At 45.2% G+C, this 19,370-nt stretch overlaps 1 protein-coding gene and 1 long non-coding RNA gene across 12 annotated transcripts in view; one reads left to right on the forward strand and one right to left on the reverse strand.

The window, feature by feature from the left end:
- Positions 1-17,311, reverse strand: part of LOC128327488 (uncharacterized) — a 56,780-nt gene extending 39,469 nt beyond the window's left edge. Inside the window, exon 1 of the long non-coding RNA XR_008308636.1 lies at positions 16,707-17,311. This is a non-coding gene — a long non-coding RNA (uncharacterized LOC128327488). The remainder of the gene's footprint in view (positions 1-16,706) is intronic.
- PRMT8 (protein arginine methyltransferase 8) overlaps positions 1-19,370 on the forward strand; it is a 424,784-nt gene that overhangs the window by 221,528 nt on the left and 183,886 nt on the right. For 7 of the 11 annotated variants that reach the window (XR_008308635.1, XM_053256304.1, XM_053256298.1 and 4 more), the window contains exon 1: positions 14,770-15,945. The exons of 3 other annotated variants lie outside the window; for them this stretch is intronic. Coding sequence is in view for 5 of the 8 variants with exons in the window: in XM_053256298.1 (XP_053112273.1) it covers positions 15,715-15,945 (231 nt within the window). In the remaining 3 variants the exon portion in view is untranslated. Of the gene's footprint in view, positions 1-14,769; positions 15,946-16,262; positions 16,360-19,370 lie in introns of those variants that run through there. One more of the 11 variants, XM_053256308.1, reaches the window with a different exon arrangement.

Here is a 19,370-nt window from a genome sequence, read left to right on the forward strand (position 1 = left end):
AAAATACAAAGTGCTGGTTATTACCTTTAAAGCCCTGAATGGCTTGGGTCTGAGATATCTTAGAGAGCACCTTCTTTTACGTTATCCCCACCGACGTTAAGGTCATCTGAGGAGGTCCATCTCCAGTTACCACCAGTTTGTTTTGTGGTGACTTGGAGGCGGGCCTTCTCTGTAGCTGCTCCTGGGCTGTGGAATGGACTCCCAGCAGAAATTCGTAATATTAATTCCTTACTGACTTTCAAGAGAGCCCTTAAAACCCATCTGTTTGGCCTGACCTTTCAGGGTTTTTAATTAGTTTTAATTGTTTTAATGTTAACCTGGTTTTCAGGGTATTAATTGTTCTGATAGTTTAATTGTTTTTTAAGATGTGTTTTAACTGGTGTTCATATTTATATTTCTGTTTTAATTTTTATTGGTTTTAATGGTTTCTGTTTTTAATTGTAAACCGCCCTGAGCCATTTCGGAAGGGGCAGTATAAAAATCGAATAAATAAATAAAATAAATAATAAATAAATGTCTTTCTCTAGTACCATTAAATGGCTTGCATCATCCACAATTTACAAAACCTTTAAAAAAATAATTTAGGATGATGTTCTGTTGTGGCACATAGGAGATAGATATATAAGATTTACTATGCTTTTTGTTACCACTATTCATCCTCATTTAAGATTTCTTTACTTCATGAGCTTACTTCATGGGGGGCATTTTAAAATCCTGTCTCTGGGCCCACTACAACCTTGCTATGCGCCTGGACTCCCTTCTGATTCTCAAAGGACAAGGTTTTTGGACTTTCAGGAAGGGCTAGCAAAGAGGGGGAGGATGGGAGTCAACGTTCCTGAACTCGAGGAATCTGGGCTTCTTGCTTTTCAAACTGTGGGAGTTTGTATGCCAACCCCACCCCCAGGTTGCACTTCACCCATCACTAATTGTATCACCACTCATAGGTTTTGAAAGCTTTAAGAAATCTAGATCATAATAGGGAGAAATCAGCCTGGGCCAAACTGAACTCAAAGTGCCTGTGGAAAATGATTGTCTTCATTCTGGCATTATCAAACTAATCTTCCCCCCTCCCCCCACTTCCCGTTTTCTTTCACATTGAGCAGCTTCTCATGATTTTTTTTAAGCCCAGTTTACCAGAAAACCCCCAGTTGTTGAGCTGTGGGCACTCCCATGGAGCATGTCATGAGAACTCAGACATTTTTGTCAATCCCAAATTGGTGCTGCAAACACCTGATACTTAACCAGGGTCAACCAGTCAAATTCAGACATATTCTTAAATAATGCTGAGATCTGGGATTGGCAATGAAATCCTTAGTTCTCACGACATGCTCCAGGGAGCTTGTGTGACTTGGTAACTGGAATTTTTCTGGTAAACTGGATTTAAAAAAATAAATAAATTGTGAGGACCTGCCCATTGTATGCTTGAGGACAGGATATCTATAGCATGAGAAGTAAACGCGATGAGCTCTTTGATGGCCAGTCCATGTTGCCAGGGACTTTGGGATCTGAAACAGAGTTCTCCGAGTCTGGCTTAAGGTATGACCAGCTCCAGCACCAGAAAACTGACATATATCTTCTATATAATGCTGTTATTTTATTTGTTTTAGTTCATGGATTTGTATCCTGCTCTTCTTCAGACCAGCTTTAAAAATAATTTATAAAATGGATCCCAACTGTCCCTTGGAAACAAGTTCTTGTATCTTTTTGAGTGCTAGGATCTCTTTGAATAATAAGGTAATATTTTAATACAAGCTGCCATCAATTAAAATTTTTATCCAGACACATTATTGTTGAATACCAAAGTCAGAGTAGGGTTAAAATGATGAGAAAACATTTAGACTGCTAAAAGTCTTTCAGTGTTATATCTAGCCTCCAATCACTCTGCATGGAGGAAAACAGCTCTTCCCAACTCTTTTACAGACATTTGAATTGGGCTGTTTTTCATTCTTTCTTTTAAAAAAGTCCTTTTGTCACAAAAGAGATCCTTTGCCAGCAAAGATTGTTCAGCTATACAAAGCTGTGAGGATGCTACAGAGACTCAAAATAGCAGTTCTTAGAAAAATAAATGAGAGTATAGATGGAGTGGGCATAATGAAAACCTGGTGTAATTGACAGAATGTGTGGGATAGATAGTTATCCCTAGATACAAACTCTATAGAAAGGAAAGGGAGGGTCATATTGGGGGTGTTGTAGCTCTGTATATCAAGGAGGGCGTAGTACCTAATGAATTAGAACTTAAGAGGAACAGTCTCCTCCACAGAATCAATGTGGGTGGTAATGCCCAACCCAAAGAGTAATTTAGTACTAGGGATATACTCTCTCCCCCCCGCCCCAATGATTTTCTTGAGACAGACAAAGAAATCGGGGAGGCATCCAAAGGATAGAGTGTTCAATTACCCCCACATTGAGAAGATAATTGAATGTTCAGGTTGCAAAAAAGAAGCAAAATGTCTAGATCCCCTAAATGACTGTGCACCTTAGATTGTGAAGAAGCTGAGCTTTGTTTTGGGTGTTTGTTTGTTTGTTTTTGTTTGCATCTGTCTATAGATGTAGGACAGATATTTTTTTCCTGAAGCAATTTTTCAGAGAGGGAATATAAAGAATTAAGCCAGATAGAGGTGACAACAAATTATCAACAAATTAAACACTAACACTGTGTTTAACCTGAGACTGGATGGAACCCACCAGGTGATTCCTAAAGAACTCATGTACAAAACTGCTGGTACTCTAATCAATATGTAACTTTTACTTACAAGTGTCCTGCATATCATAGTATTAGAATACAGCCAATGTAATATCATTTTAAAAGGGAATTCCAGGGGGCATCCAGGATATTAGAGGCTCATGAGCGAAATATGTGTTCTGAACAAATTTTGTGGAAAGCATTATTAAAGATAAAATTGTTGATCACATAGAAGAAGAAGTATTTCTGAATAAGAATCAGCATGGCTTCTGCAAACAAAAGCCCTGCCTCACTAACCATTTAGAGTTATTTTAGAGGGAACAAATGTGCGGCTAGTGATGATCTGGTAGACTTTGTATACTTTGACATTAAAAAAGCTTTTGATAAAGTGTCTTGCTAAGTGCTCCTGAGCAAACGTAGCAGTCATGGAATTCTAGAAACAGTTCTGGTCTCCTGATCTCTGACAGGAAATTGTAGGTCTGAAAAAGAATTTAAGAAAGGGCGTCTATGATGAGGGGGCTGGAACATCTCCCCTATAAGGAAAAGCTACCATGTTGCGGGCCTTTTAGACTTCGCAAGTCGGCATGGTAGAATTATGCTTGGTGTAGCGAAAATGAATAGAGGGAAGTCTTTCACCTTTTCCCATAAGAGTAGAACTTGGGGGTTATCCAGTGAAACATTGTCAGGAGGTTCAGGACAACCAAAAGGAAGTATTTTCCACTTATTGCATAATAAAATTATTAAATTCTCTGTCATATGTGGTGGCCACTAGCCTAAAAGGCTTTCTAAAATGGGATTAGACAAATTAATGGAGGATAAGCCTATTAATGGTTTTTATTGTGATGGTCATACAGAACCTCCAAATTCAAATGCAGTATGCCATGGAATGCCCGCCACAGGAGAGCAACAGCAGGAGTAGGGGCATGTTTTCATCTTCTGCGTGTGGGCTTCCTAGAGGCATCTGAAGGGTCACTGTGGGAAACAGGATGCTGGTTGTGAGGGCTTGGCCATAGCTGGCCCTCAGTTTAACCGTCCACTAGGGATGTGCAGGGTTTGAAACTGAACCAGTTCAGTTCAAAAGCTCCGGGTTGAGTCAAACCACCCCTGGTTCAGCTCGACCCTGAGTCAAAACACACACCCCCGGCCCATTGGAGGTTTGTAAACAAAACACACACACACAAAAACCTTAACTCCTGGGCAGGGGGGGTCCATGGAGGTTCTCTCTCCACCTGTTGGCCTTCCTGCCTTCAAAAATAGTCCCGTTCAGCTGTTCTTTGGCCCATTTGGGCCTTTCCCCTGGGCATGGTGTCCATTTTGGAGGTGGCCATGCCTGCACAATGGGCCTCTGTGTGGCCTGGGCATGACCAAAGAATGGCCAAACTGGGCTGTTTTTGATGGTGGGGTGGCCGGCAGGTGGAGAAGAAACCTCCACAGACACCACCCCCTGTTGCCTCAGAGAAGTCTGCCCCTGGAGGAGGTAAGTTTTGTTTTGTTTTAATTGCTTGAAACCCTCCTCTGGACTGAACCAAATTGGGGTGGGGATTCCGAGGGGGTGCCAGACTGAACTGGACCAAACCAGCCAGTTCCATGCACACGCCTACCATACGCTGCTGCCAAAATAAGATCTTTAGCTAGTGTGACTGGTTCCTCTCCTAGTCACTGAACCCTCTGTCTTTCAAAAGCAATATCAAAACTCAGTAGTGTGGTAAATAAAATGGGCTGTTAGGCATGGTATGGGACTAAAATAAGAGACACCAATAAAACAGTATAAAAACAAGAACATGTTTACTATTATAAACGGCTGCAAATTATAAAAGTCTGCAAAAATTCCGACACACACACACACCCAGTACAGGAACAAATAATAAAAGGTACAGTTGGCAAGAGTACAGAGTTCAAAATGCAAAACAAACAGCCTTGCTACCCTTCTCTCCCAAGGCCTAGCAGGTCCCAGTAGAACCAGCTCCCTCACTGCTATCTTCCCTAGCAGTTTCAGCCCCACCCGACCCTGCTGGTGTTCCAGCCTTCCAGCTCACACAATATTCTGCAGCACACAGAGCTCTTCTCCCACAGGCCCGCCCCCATCTCCTGGCTGTTCAACCCTCCCTTTTATCCAGTTCCAAAGGGATACATTAAGCAGTCAGGGAGTTTCTTCCCTCAGGCAGCCAGAACCTTCTGTCTCCACCTGGAACCTTTTCACACGTGGCTTCAAGCATTGCATTTCAATTTGGGGAATTAATGGGGCCACTTGCACGGGCATCGGGTCCTCTCTCCATTCCCAGCAAATTTTTCTTTTGTGTATATTCACACTGCTTGCTTCTTCTGGTCAATGGCTTCTCAGAGTAGGCGGGACACTACACTTCACTTTTTCCCAGTGGCACATACGTGGTGTGCTTTACAGCAGTTTCTTTTTTTAACACTTGACTTACCTCTTTATCACGTTAACGTGAAGACTCTTCAAGTCAGCGCCTTTGGCGCTGTTCACTGGCAGCTGCTATCAGTTTATCCAGAAACTCAGCTAAAATACAGGATTTTTTTCACCCAGGACACAAATCGGGACAAGCCCCAATGCACAAGTAAAAAGCCGTTGTTTGGCTTACAGCCGTAAATAAAATAAAATGATAATGAAGTAAAAAGCTGGATTACGTATGAAGTGCTCCACAAGATCTCACACGGACTTTGGTGAAAATCTGTCTGATGTGCCAATGCGCACACTCAGTTCCAGCGGCGATTTGAGGTAAAAGCCGCATGTAAAAAGGCTCCTCGAGACAACCTGTCACAACACATTGTGACTTTCCCTCTGCAGCAGACAACTTTTACCTCAGACTTCACAGTTAAAAGTTACTATTTGCTGAGCCTGGAAGGGACAAAGAACAAAGTGAAGAAAAACAAACCGTAAAACATAATGGGAAGGAGTGATTCCTTCACACTGGTCTAGATAAGCCTTTGCCCTGATCTTTTGTTCTTAACACACACACACACACACACAGTGTCAGTTGCAATATCATGGGAACTGGAAGCTTTTTCTGTATTCCAATAAAAAGACATGCCATTTTCTGCTTCTGGTTGAGCAGATTTGCAAGATCAGAAGCTTGTCCTTCTCATTCACCATGTCTGAATGCCCAGGGAATAGGGCAAATGGGATTATGGGATAAAATTTGTCATCTGGAGGACAGAAGGAGAGAACATGGCTTCACATGCATGCAGTCAGTCAGTCTGCTGCTGTCTGCCTCTCCCTCTCTCCCTCTACACACACCCTGAGCATAAGCATTGATACAGGTTCCTGGCTACTACTCTCAGCCTCTTCTTCCTAAAATCAGTTCCTGGTTAAATTATGTGAAAAGGCAACAGAGTTTCCTCAGCCCAACTTTCTGCATATGGTTTTGTGTGGGTTGTGTGGGCCCTACTGTAAGTTAAATATAGTCTCCCAAGGTTTTACTGTTTGATGTAGAAATGTCCTATTTTTGAATTTTTTTGCCTTGGATTGTACTTTTATCAAAAAATCAAGGTTATAAGACCTATGGAAGTACCTAGAGAATTCTGATAACCCCATGGTTGAGGACCAGACTAGACAAAATGTAGGAGATATTTAATTGGATCTCTCATATTTTCTTATCTTTTACAAAAAATCAGTTGCAGAGATACAATGGTGCTGGGATGGTGGAGGGGAGTTAACCCCCACCAAGACATTTACTAAATATAAGCTCCCCTGAAACTGCTATTTGCCCTCTGAGGAGAAGCTATTGGTATCCTATGAATTTCCCTGTGGAACAAATAGCACTTGTGAAAGGTAATTTAGATCAGGGAAATGATGCAGAGGAAAGGGGTTACATAGGAAGCTGCCATATAGTGAATCAGACCATTGGTCTATCTAGCTCAGTATTGTCTTCAGACTGGCAGCAGCTTCTCCAAGGTTGCAGGCAGGAATCTCTCTCAGCCCTATCTTGAAGAAGCTAGAGAGGGAACATGGAACCTAGATCCTCTTCCCAGAGCAGCTCCATCCCCTAAGGGGAATATTATCTTACAGTGCTCACACTGTCTCCCATTCATATGCAACCAGGGCGGACTCTTCTTAGCTAAGGGGACAAGTCATGCTTGCTACCACAAGAGCAGCTCTCCTCTCTTAAAAGTAAAGTTGTACTGTCGAGTCGGTGTCGACTCCTGGTGACCACAGAGCCATGTGGTTTTCTTTGGTAGAATTCAGGAGAGGTTTATCATTGCCTCCTCCCAGGCAGTATGAGAAGATGCCTTTCAGCATCTTCCTATATCACTGCTGCCCGATATCGGATGGTGCTTAATATCCAAATGGTGATCACATAACAGCCTTCAAATGGGCTTCTAGGGGACAGCTGGCAGGAGTTGGGAAGCTCTGAGCCTCAGGAAGTGCCTCACCCTTGCTGGATGTTGGCAGCAGCCATGGTGCAAGGAAAGGAACCAGGAAAAACAGGTCTGCAGTTTGGGAGTAATTCTGGACCTAACCTTCTCTCCGACAACTTAGATGGAGGTGGTGGCCAGTAGTGCTTTCTATCAGCTTTGGCTGGTTCACCAACTGTGCCCTTTCCTGGAAGTGAGTGACCTTAAGACAATGGTGCATATATACTGTTAACTTCCAGGCTTGACTACTGCAATGTACTCTAAGTGGGGCTGGAAACTGCAATTAGTGCAGAATGCTGCTGCCAGATAGGTCTCTGAGATGTCCTGAAGGGACCATATTACTCTGGTTTTAAAAGAACTAGGCAAAATACAAAGTGCTGGTTAGTACCTACAAAGTCTGCAATGGCCTTGGCTCAGGGTATGTAAAGCAAAGCCTTCTTTGTTATGAACTCTCAAAGGCAAGGCTTCTCTGTAGTTGCCCCAGAGCTGTGGAACACATTTCCTACTGAGCTTATAGCTGATCCATCCCTGTTGACTTTTAGGAAACAACTGAAAACACATCTCTTCAGCCAAGCTCGTTAGCTTTCTAGTCATTTTTATGAGCAGCTATTTTAATTTGAAGTTTTTATATGTTTTAATTGTATTAAGATTTTTTGGTTTGTTTTATTGTTGTAATCAATCTTTATTATGGCCACAGACCAGCATTTTTATTGTTGTAAACCATCTAGAGACTTCAGTAATGGGCAGTATGCAAATATGTTAAATAAAATAAATAACGGTATCAGTGATCTGTTCTTTGGGACTGATTCTTACAGATGCCACCAGGACACCATGGGATCCATCTAACCCCATGGAAGCAGTTACTATACCACTGAATGGTGTACCTTCATAATGTATGAACCAGTCCCCAGGTTAACTAAAAAGTACAAAAAGAATCAAGAATGTTAATGAATTTTTTTTTGCTGGATTTGTATTTGATATCCAGTAATGCAGAAATGCTTATTGGAGCAAAATTAAATACAACTGAAATGCATGACTCTTCTGCAGCACTGCTGAATTTTTAAAAAGTTTTTTTTAAGGCCATGGAAATGTTTTGGGAGGAATGTATGTGTACAGGAGTGTGTAGGAGTGGATGGGCATAGAGCAAAGGGAACCTTCTCTCATCCAAATTCTATGCCTGTCTCCTCAACAGTACGTCCCACTTTGTTCAATGACTCCCATACAAGTCATGCACACTGAACTGTTGCAGATCCCTTCCCTATCTATTACTACCCCTCCTCTGCTGCTAGGCACCTGCTGGGGTCAGGGCAGGCCCCACCCCCGCAGACCACAGAGATCCACCCATGATTACTAATACCCATGATTCTCCCAACCTCCACTGTAAAGCAAAGCTTTGTGGTTGTGATGCATGTTGTCATTGTTGTATGTATAACCCATTGAGACCCAGGCAGATGCCTGGACTAACAATAAAAACCATTTCCCCCCAGAGCAAAAACCCTCCTCTCAGCAAAATCATACATCTCTAAACTTACAGAGTAAATGTTAGAGTGGGATAGAGCTGCAGACTGGAACTGAAGCAATGGTGAGGGGGAGCCCTCAAAGTGTAGATCCAGAGCTTCACTCTTGTGCTCCACAGTGAATGAAACATAAATCCTAATAGTTGCCTAATAGCCTGTCCATATCTGCTGTTAGTTTCTTTGTAACTCTTGGTCAACCTTTGGAAAGTCTGCATGGGCTAATTAACAAAGCAAAGGGCTCTGTTTCTGAGAGCTTCCCTTACTCTCATGTGTAAGAGTAAGTGCAATTTGATGTTGTTGTTGTTATTGTTGTTGTTATTTAGCATATGTATACCACCCACTACTGAAGTTTCTAGGCAATTTACAACATTAAAACAAACCAAAAAGTTTTAAAACATATAAAAGTTCACATTAAAGTAACCTATAAAAACCACTAAATAGTTAAAAAGCTTGGCTGAAGAGATGTGTCTTCAGCTGTTTCCTAAAGGTCAACAAGAATGGAGCAGCCCTAATCTCAGCAGGAAGTATGTTCTACAGCCCTGGGGCAACTATAGAGAAGGTTCACCTTTGAGTTTTTATCAGACCAGCTGGAGGCACCCTCAGACGAACCTCCCCTGAAGATCTTAATAGGAGGCGGGGTTCATAGCGAAGAAGGCATTCTCTTAAATACCCTGGTCCCAAGCCATTAAGGGCTTTAAGGACTAACCAGCACTTCACATTTTGCCTGGAAACCTATTGGTAGCTACTAACTAGTGTTGTTCTTTTAAAACCGGAGTAATATGGTCTCTTCAGGACGCCTTGGAGACCTATCTGGCAGCAGCATTCTGCACGGATTGCAGTTTCTGGACTATGTACAAAGGCAGCCCCACATAAAGTGCATTATGGTAGTCTAGCCTGGACGTTATCAGCATATGCACCACTGTCTTAAGATCACTCACTTCCAGGAAAGGGCACAGTTGGCGAACCAGCTGAAGCTGATAGAAAGCACTCCTGGCCACTACCTCCACCTGAGGTAGCAGTGAAAAGGTTGGGTCTAGAAGTACTCCCATCCTCCCAGGGGAGTGTAACCCTATCCAGAAGTGGCAGTTATACCCCATTTCCCGAACTACAGCTTCCTAAAATCAGCACCTCCATCTTGTTTGGATTTGGTCTCAGTTTGTTATCCCTCATCCAGTCCATTACTGTCTCGAGGCAAGCATTTATGGAGGTTATGCCATCGCCTGATGAAGCTGACATGGAGAAATAGATTTGGGTGTCATCAGCGTACTGATAACACCTCGCACTAAATTTCCTGATGATCTCTCCCAGTGGTTTCATGTAGATGTTTTAAAGCATTGGAAACAGAACGGAGGCCTGAGGGACACCATACAAAAGCGCCCTCTTTTGTCTCCAAGTAACACCTTCTGGAATTTTCCATGAGAGGTATGAGCAGAACTACTGCAAAGCAGTGCCCCCTATGCCCCCCCCAGGCTATCCAGAAGGATACCATAGTTGATTATATTGAAAGCTGCTGAGAGATCCTAAAAACCAACTTAGACACTCCCTCTTTCAATTCCCCTTTGGAGATCATCCATCAGGCTGACCAAGGCAGTCTCCACCCCAAAGCCCACCTGAAAACCAGTTTGAAATGGTTCTAGATAATCTGTTTCATCCAAGATTGCCTGAGAAGCCACCACCTTCTCAATCACCTTGGCCAACCACAGGAGATTGGAAACAGGCCTATAATTGCATAGCTCTGAGGGATCAACTGTAGGCTTCTTTAAAAGAGGTCTGTTAATAGCCTCCTTTAAACAAGGAGGCATCCTATCTTTCCTCAGTGAAGCATTTATGATCTCAACCAGGCCCTCTCCAACAATCTTGCTGGTTGATAATATAAGCCATGTTGGACAAGGGTCAAGAGAGCAGGTGGTAGGATGCACTGTTCAAAGCAGCTTGTTCACATCCTCAGGAGTCACAATGGAAACTGATCCAATTTAACCACACAAGAGGAGTTACTGGATACCCTTGTTAAAGACTCTGCACCAATAATGGAATCCAGGTCAGCTTGAATATGAGAGATTTTGTCCACTAAAAACCTCATTAAAAGCTTCACAGCGGCTAACTCATGGCTCCAGAAGCATATAAGTCCCCTCACCACCCTCGACAATTCTGCTGGACACTAACCTGCAGACGCAATACGTGCAGCAAAGAATTGTATTCTGGCAGATGTATTGCCAGAGTGTAGATCTTCAATTGTGCTCTGTGCTGTAATCTGTCAGATTCAAGTTGGGTCTTTCTCCAAATATGTTGTTGTTCAGTGCTGTGGGTTACAGATCTCCAAATGACCAACTTAAAGGAAATGTTTTTCTCCCTAAAAGTCCAGATTAATACCACAACAAATTACAAAGGTGTTTAATTTTTTTTTTTGAGAGGTGGAATTTCAGAGCAGACTAATGCTCTAGAAAGAAAATAATTAATTTCCTGGTTCGTAATTGGTTCTGCCAGTCCCACAGCAGAGGTCTGGCAGCCTTCTGAACCTACGCAGGGAAGGAATTGCTTCAGTGACTCAGAAGAGAGGGAGAGGACATCTCAGAAGTAGCCAGACTCCTTTGTTTTGTTTGTTAAGCATTTCTGTGTCCTTCAGGGTCCACAGAAAGGAATTCAACTTTTTTCTTTATAATTCCAGGTCAGTTTCAGCACTCATATCACTCCTGCCTGAATTTTATATCCCACATGTCTCCAGTCATGGGACTTAAGGCAGTGTATGTATATGGGGTTCCCAGACTGTCTCTCATGCAGGCACTGACCAGACCTAAACCTGTTTAGCTTCGGCACGGTGGCTGCACAATGTACCCTCAGCCCAGGCCTTCATTTTACAACTTTAGTTCAGCGGTCTCTGCACACAAAGACAAGATGAAAAGGACCTGTGTTGCGTGCATGAAAAAAATTTTTTTTAACCCACAGTACATACCATACATTTATGGTATGGAAAGTATATTTTCCTTCTTTTTTTGTTATCTGCTCTTCGCCCAAACATTTTACCTAGGCATTTGTCTCTCTCCATATGGGAATATTGTGAATACCAGAATATTTTTGTAGTGTTTACATTTCTGTTTTTGTAGTTTGCTTTACATCTTGACATTGTTTCATCATTGTTAGCCACCTTGAGCACTTCTATGTTGGAGCAGAAAGGAGCAATGTACTGTACAATTTTCAGCTAAATAAATCTGCATATCACACTTCCTCTAAGAAGCTCATTGCATCACTTCTGGCTTCACAACAACCCTGTGAAGTGTTTTTGTTAGAAGGCAGCATTTCCCCTGAGATCTCAAAGAGATCATAGCCAGACAGAGATCTGACCAAACATTCTTTCATCCAATATTGTCTTATTTGTCATGGCAATAGAAAAAGGTCTGCCAAGAGTGGCAGGGCTGGAATGGGTCTTGAAGGTCTACTCTTACTGAAGACAGGAAGATATGAATGGAGGGATATATTCTGATGAAACTACAAATACAAAGAAGAAAAGATCCACCAACGTTCACCAACAATAATATGAATGATCTAAAAAAGCAACCCTTAAAACAAACTATCAAAATGTATTAGACATATTTGGTAAAAACACATCAGAAACTGAACATAGTAAAATGACATCAAAAGGAACATATGGAAACCCTAGAAGATAACAAAATGAAAACAAAAATGGCAGCATTGGAATATCACAAACGTATTATCAAAGACAGTCCAGAAATTTCATTTTTATATGGATGCAAACTGTGAGTGCATTGTAGTGGATGGGCTGTTGTTCTTGGATTGGTGAGACTTGGGTTCAAATAAGAGAGCAAAAACAGTTCTTAGGCATGGGATTCATTGGCATGGCCTTGGACAGGACACTGGGGCCATTCACAAGACCTACTGGGTGGGCAGGCACATGGGTGGGAGAAAGGCTTCACAAACCTTGCCTTCCCCCCAGACGGTCATTGTTTGCTTCTTGGGAGCATGCTCTGTGCTCCCACACGATCCCCAGTTGCTCCGTGAAGTGTGGAGCAGAGCCATGTTGTCCCAGCTTCCAGGTATCCCACAGTGCACCATGTGCCAAGCGCAGTGCTCTGGGGGATTCCCCCAGGGGATGGGTGCTCTAGGTGCCTGTCTCTGTGTCAGAGCGAGCTGCAAGCAGATCCTGGTAGCCAGCTTAAGGGCATGTTTGTGCCCTTAACCTTGGCTAAGAGCCAGGCTTCGGCGCAGGGTTTGGCACCGAGGCACCACCGTGAACCGGATGGATCCTGGTGGTTCTCACAGTCAGCCAAGCCCAGGCTTGGCTGCTTAAGCCTCTGCTTGGCTGCTTAGAACAACCTCACTAATAGTCAGCAACTAATTTTTAACTGGGGTTGCATTTTGAATGGAGTAAGGGCTGAAGGGCCAGCAAAGATGGTTGAGCTAATACTCAGGCACTTCCACTTGTTCCTCCTCAATGTGAACAGAGCAAAGGCTATGGACTGGCAGAATCCCCTGTCCTTTTTGTGCAACTCTCCAGCTTGCTCCCATTACCTGGCTCTTGGCTTGCACATGGCGATGAGCTGCTGATATACTACATAGTAAAGGGAGAATTCTGCCTGAGTACTGGGGAGAAGAAGCCACCTAAGGGCTCAGCAGGGAAATGTTTGACTATCAAGCAAGAGGTTGCCAGTTTGAATCCCCACTGGTACTATATTGGGCAGCAGCGATATAGGAAGATGCTGAAAGGCATCATCTCAAACTGTGAGGGAGTTGGCAATGGTAAACCGCTCCTGTATTCTGCCAAAGACAACCACGGGGCTCTGTGGTCACCAGGAGTCGACACCGACTTGATGGCACATTTTACCTTACCTTACTGGGGAGAACAGAGTTGCAAAGAGGTTTTGCTTGTGTCTTGGACTGTGTGGAACAAGGTAGATGAGTTGCATAATTGGGAAGGACTCCATGAGGTCAGAAGGTATTCTGCGGCTAGAAGGAAAGCCTCTGGGCCAGATTGTGCCCTTCGGCAACCAGTTTCCTAGCCCACTTCAGTCTGCTCACCTCACAGGATACTAGTGAGGATAATGAAATGGGCTAACTCTGTGTATGCCCTCTGGTAGAATGGCTGGATGCAAATGTGATAGACATTTCTAAACAACAGAAAGGAACAATCTGATATTACCCAGATTTTACTTGTGCCCAAAGCAAAAAGCAGGTGTAGCCAAGAGGCACCAGGGACTGAGAAGAACTGATCTGGCACCAGCAAATCAGGAGGGCAGGGTATAGCTCTTTCCCTTTGTTGCACCTCTGCTCCTTGCAGTCCATGTTTTATCCTATTCCTGCAACAAAGAGGCAATCCAATCCAGTGAGGTGCTAGGGGTTTCCCAGTGCTACAGGAATACCATTACATTTTGTGGACTGTTCTCAGAATGCTTAAGTCAGATCGGGTCAGTGCTTGAGTGCCAGACCCATATGAGAGTCAACTATCCCATAAGTAAGGAAGCCCTGTATGAGCTAAGAGACTACAATTGCTAACTGGTGAGGGAAAGGCACCCTGCAATACTCAGAGGCATTTCCCTCAGAATCTGCTGCCTGAGGCTAGCTGCATTGCCCTGCCTAATGGTAAGGCTGGCCCTGCTCAGGAAAGAAGCTAGATGTGGGGATAGGTTAAGTAATCTCCCCCCTGTTTGTTGCTAACATGTTCCTCCACAAGGCTGGCTGGTTCTAATATGTGTCTGGGCTTCTGTTCCACTGCCTACCAAAGAGGTCTTTTAAGGACAGACCTTGATCTTGTGCTGCTCTTTAAATGGAAGTTGGAAGAGGCATTAAATATGATGGGCGAGCAGAAGAAGAGACACCTTTAAAGGAGCAATTAGAAGGGGGGGGAGCAGAGAGCCAACGAGGGCCATATGCAAAAGGAGGCAGCTATTTGCATGCTTAACTGCGCACCTGTCCTGAACAGCTCTTTAAAGCTCTCCTTCGGGACAGGAGGAACCTTGAAGCATTGGGCTGCAATCCAAGGCAAAGACACCAGAGGAGGAGAATGGAGTGGGTCAGTTGCTTTCAGTTCCATCTGAAATAAACTCGGTAGTTTATGTTCTTCCAAACTCACTCCCTTCCCTCTTGCCCCCAACGCAGCAACAAGTAGGACGGTGTGCGAGCGACGAATAAAGCCAATGCACAAGAATATACCATTGTTGTGTAACACACACACGTCCAAATCAGCAAGGCTTCTTTGCTTCTGCGGGCGTGACCAGAACCAATAGGACACAGGAAAGTGGGGGCGCTTCAGCAACGAATCTGGAGGCAGGAAGGGTTAAGCGAGCCCCTTTACTTATTTCCCGGCACAGGAGCCGTGCGTGGTCACTTCCGAGCGATCTCTCTCCATCACTCCGAAGCTGAGTCTCTCAAGAGAGGGACTCCAGCCAATAGCCACGCCAGGGAGCCCAGACCAGAAGCCACCGCAGAAAAGGAGAGCCACTCTGCGAAGCCAGAGCGGAAGGAGTTAACGGACTGACCCATAAAACCTTCACCAGGGAGGCTACTTTTGAGAGGAGAAGCGGCGGGACCAAAGTGGTTGTTGTGGTGTCCTTGTGGGGAGCGGGGGGGGGGGAGAGCCTTTGGTGCCGTCTCTTCTCCTTTCACCAAGACAGATCTAGAGGCGAGCCCTGTTCTCAGAGTGGGACAGGAGCTGAGGCCAGGAAGGAGGGAAGCCGGGGGTCCAAAGACTCCGCGCCGAGGGCGGCGGATGAGTTGACAAGCACTCACTCCTTTAAAGCAAGTTTTCTCGAAAGAGGGGCTGGAGAGACGTCCAGCGAAGGAAAGGAGGGGGTTAAAGTCTTCTCGCTCGGTTGCCTTGTCTCTGGCTTCCTCTGCCTCACGAAGATTAGCCCCAGAAGGACACACCGGTGCCCAGCTGGGCTGGCCAATGCCCGCCCAAGTTCAGCTGAGTTGCCTCTTCTGTCCGTTTTAGCCCGATCTCTCTCTCCTCTCCGCACCGCCACGAGGGAGCAGGAGGACGTAGCCGCCTAGGAGTCTCCGAAGTAGGCTGAGGCGTCTGTTGCCTGCCAGCCCATCCCGGGAGCGAGCTCGTGGTGGGAGAGGAGGACAGAGGCAGTGGGACTGGAAAGTAAGCGAGAGGGGAAAGCACCCCCAGACTGAGGCACCTGGATGCAAAGAAGAGGGGGTCAAGGGTCTTGTGGAGGCAGCAGGAAGGACACGAGCAGGCTGATTTACTGCTCTTTTTCGCTCTGTGGAGTCTGCCAGCTTTGGGGGGATCTGAAGAAGAAAGTCAACTCCAAGCCCCAACGCCCTTGGCTGGCTCTTATGGGAATGAAACACTCCTCCCGCTGCCTGCTCCTAAGGAGGAAAATGGCGGAGAACGCTGCTGAGAACACGGAGGTAAGGAGGCGACACGCATCCCCCAGCCCCAGTTCTGGACGCACCAACCAAAGCACCAACAAGAGCCAAACTTTCCCGGCCCTGTTGCTACTTGGTTCCTTTGGGTCACTTACTAGAGCCTGCCCCTTTCTAAACTCTCTCCCCTGCATATAGGGGGAGGAATGTCGGATCTAAGCCCCCGCGCCCACCGTTCCCTGGATAAAGCAGCGGTGGGGGGGGGGCGGTCTTCTTGACTAGCAAAGTGTCGGGGCGATTTGTTCTTGGCTATGGAGTGAGCTAGACTGTCAGAGCTGGGTTTGCTGCGAAGGAGGAAGGAAGCGGGAGGCAAGAAGAGGCTCCAGGGCGATCTCTGTAGCACATGGGACTACTACCTCCCCCTCAAGGCTGTCGTGGAAGGAGAAGGAAGCAGCGAGGGTCGGGTCTCTCTCCGCAGCATGCAGGATTCTTATGGAGCGGGAGAGCCAGGCGCACCTGCGATCTGCGTCTTTTCTGCGTCACCTTGGACAGCTCCCTGCGAACCGTTTGCAGCGTGGCTAGTTTGGCCGAAACAGGAAGGGAAGAGGAGAAGCCTGCAGTACTGGCCAGGGGAGCTGTCCAGGGTGCTGCAGAGAAAGTTGCGGCTTGCGGGGGGGTGGGTGCTGCTGGTGGGGACTGCAATCCTTTCGCTTTGACGTCGGCTTCCTTAACCCAACCGCTTAGAAAGCCATTGTCCATTAAGTGCAAAAACCTCCCATCAGGGATAGAAACTATTGGACACTTACTTGAGAGATCTTCTTCGTGGGGCCTTTCCTGGGGGGGTAGGCGCTGTTAATAGGATGCAGAAGAATGTTCGGCATCAGCGGGAGTGCGCGCGGCGCGTGCGTGCGTGTGTGTGTGTGTATGCGAGAGCTAGCGCCAAACTCTCGGTTGCTATTAATAGGCTTTGCCTGGTGTTCTTTCTGAATACTTAACGTTTGGGTTCGCGCTCCGCAGCGTTAGGAAAAGATGCACCCTGAAAGGCGAGGAACGGTGGGCAGTTGCTGCCAGCTGCCCAGGGCGCTGACCTCCATTATTTTAATTTCTACTCCTGGGAGGCTGGGATGGGGAGGGAAAGATTGTTTTGCAAATATTGCACACCCCAAGCACAAACGTCCTCCCTTGCTGTGAGTTCCATATTTCTCTCTCGCACCAGCCTACGCGCCTGAAAGGTTTCGAAATAGGCTTAGACGCGAGGCCAGCGGCATGATCTCTCCAATGATGATAATTTCAGCAATAAATCCAAACAGGAGCCATGGTGGTTGCTGCATGGTTCCCCCCTCAAGAAGCGTTTGTAGGAGAGGGCTCTATAAATAGCACACGCCAGGCAGTCAGTCAGGCAGGCGGCAGATCTGTAAACCGTCAGAGGAGCAGTGGCACGTACTGTGCCGCTGAGGTCCTCACATTGTTGCAGGAGCAGAAGAGGCAAGAGCGCGCAGCGGGTGACGATGATTATTACTGTTGTCAATGTTTAACAGCCTGAGATTAGAATCGCTTTTAAACACTGGTCGGCAGAGAGCTGAGCGTTTAAACTTTCCTTGTTTCCACCTCATCTGGCTCTCCGTTCCCTCATCCTGCGTCTCATGCTGCGTTATGACTTTGCAGTCGAGGCACCACCTGGAAACATTTCGGCTAGGCAGCCGACTGTGTTCTGGACGGGGAGAAATGAAAGCACAGAGTTCCCTCTGCTAAACTACCTGCACTGTCTGTATCCATGATGGCTAGATGGAACCCCCATGTTCAGAGGCAGTATATCTTTCAGTAGTAGGGACTGCTTGCAGGCGTCTCAGAAGACATAGCTAGCCACTGTTGAAAATAGATGGCTGCTAGATGGATCTTTGATCTGTCCTGTAAGACTGTGCTTATGTCCAGACAGTAGGCTTTCCAAAGGAAGCATAAAACTATAAGATATCCAGTCATTTTTTTAACGGTGTCTACTTATCCATGCTATTTAGAAGGTAACAGTAAAACGTGCTCTTAGAATGTTATTTGTGCTTCCTCACCTGTTAACACCTCTGTATCATAACAGTCCCTCTCTCACTGCCCTACCTCCCACTGGAGCTAGTGTGGTGGTTAAGAGAATGAGCTCTGATCTGCATATGGTGTCATTCCAATCTCACCTTAACCATAATTTTACTGGTGGGTGATTAAGCCAGTCTTGTGGCACTGAACATGAATTGCCCCCTTTGCTAAGCAGGGTTTGCCTTGGTTTGCATTTGGATGGAAGACTACATGTGATTACTGTCTGCTGCTGTAAGATTTGGAAATGGGTTTGTAGCTCAGTGATAGAGCATCTTCTTTGCATGCAGAAGGTCCAAGATTCAATCCCTGGCATCTCCAGGTAGGTCTGGGAAAGACTTCTGCTTGAAATCTTGGACACCTTGGAGAGTCCTGCCAGTCAGTCAGTGTAGGCATGGAGATCCACTGCCAGTCAGTGCAGACAGTAGTGAGCTAGATGGATGGAAGGTCTGACTCGGTATACGGCAGCTTCCTGTGTCCTTGATCTCTTTCAGCTTTAATCCTTTTCCACCCGTCTGTAATAGGAGAATGGCTGCATTATTGACCTATCCTGCAGGCTTGTTGTAAGGCTTCTAAAGTTTATACACCACTTTGTCCACTTAGGGAAAGAGTTATACAAGTAGCAAGTGCAAATACATAAATACATATATGATGATATACTCAAAATGCCTAAGCACTAAGCACTTTTTAAAAGAAAGTGTGCCCACAGGCATCCCATCTAAGACTACGTGGTACATTAGAGAGGGAGGGAAAGGAAAATAAAAGGGTAAGACAGTCAATAACCAGGGTAAGCCAGAGTAAGCAGAAATTTTTGAAGAATTTGGCTCTTAGGCTGAACAAATAGATTGACACCTGCAGAGTGAAAGGTCTAAGAAGCAGGATAAAGAGAAAAATGCAAAAAACCCAACAACTTGATATAGAGGAGCAACCCCTTGGAACATTTGGAGACATTTAAAAGTAAATGCAAGGAACTTAAAGCAAAGACAAGAATGAGGGCAGGTCAGTTAAGAGAAAAGTGTACAGAAGCAGTATGGTCAAAATGAGCAGAGAATGTAAAACCAGTTGCAGCATTAAGAAAGGTCAGAGTGAAAAGGCTCTGTTTTTAATAGAAGTAAGAAGAATGTTAAAATAATGTGGGGAGTAGTAAGAGAGTGTACTAAAATGTTGGTAGTGTCAATTGGAAATGGCAAGACTTGGTGAAAGTCTGGATACAGAGAGACAAAGAAAGCAAGTTCAAAAAGAACTCAAAGATTCTGAACTTCAGAGAAACAAACAACCACATTGTCAAGAAGAAGAGAAAGTCATGCCGAAAAAGGACTGGAAATGGGGTGGTGGTGGAAATCAAAAGCCCACTTTTACTGATTTAAATCCGAGAAAATGGGGATTCATAC

The sequence above is a fragment of the Hemicordylus capensis genome, chromosome 5, assembly GCF_027244095.1.
Source record: "Hemicordylus capensis ecotype Gifberg chromosome 5, rHemCap1.1.pri, whole genome shotgun sequence".
NCBI classification, from domain to species: domain Eukaryota; kingdom Metazoa; phylum Chordata; class Lepidosauria; order Squamata; family Cordylidae; genus Hemicordylus; species Hemicordylus capensis.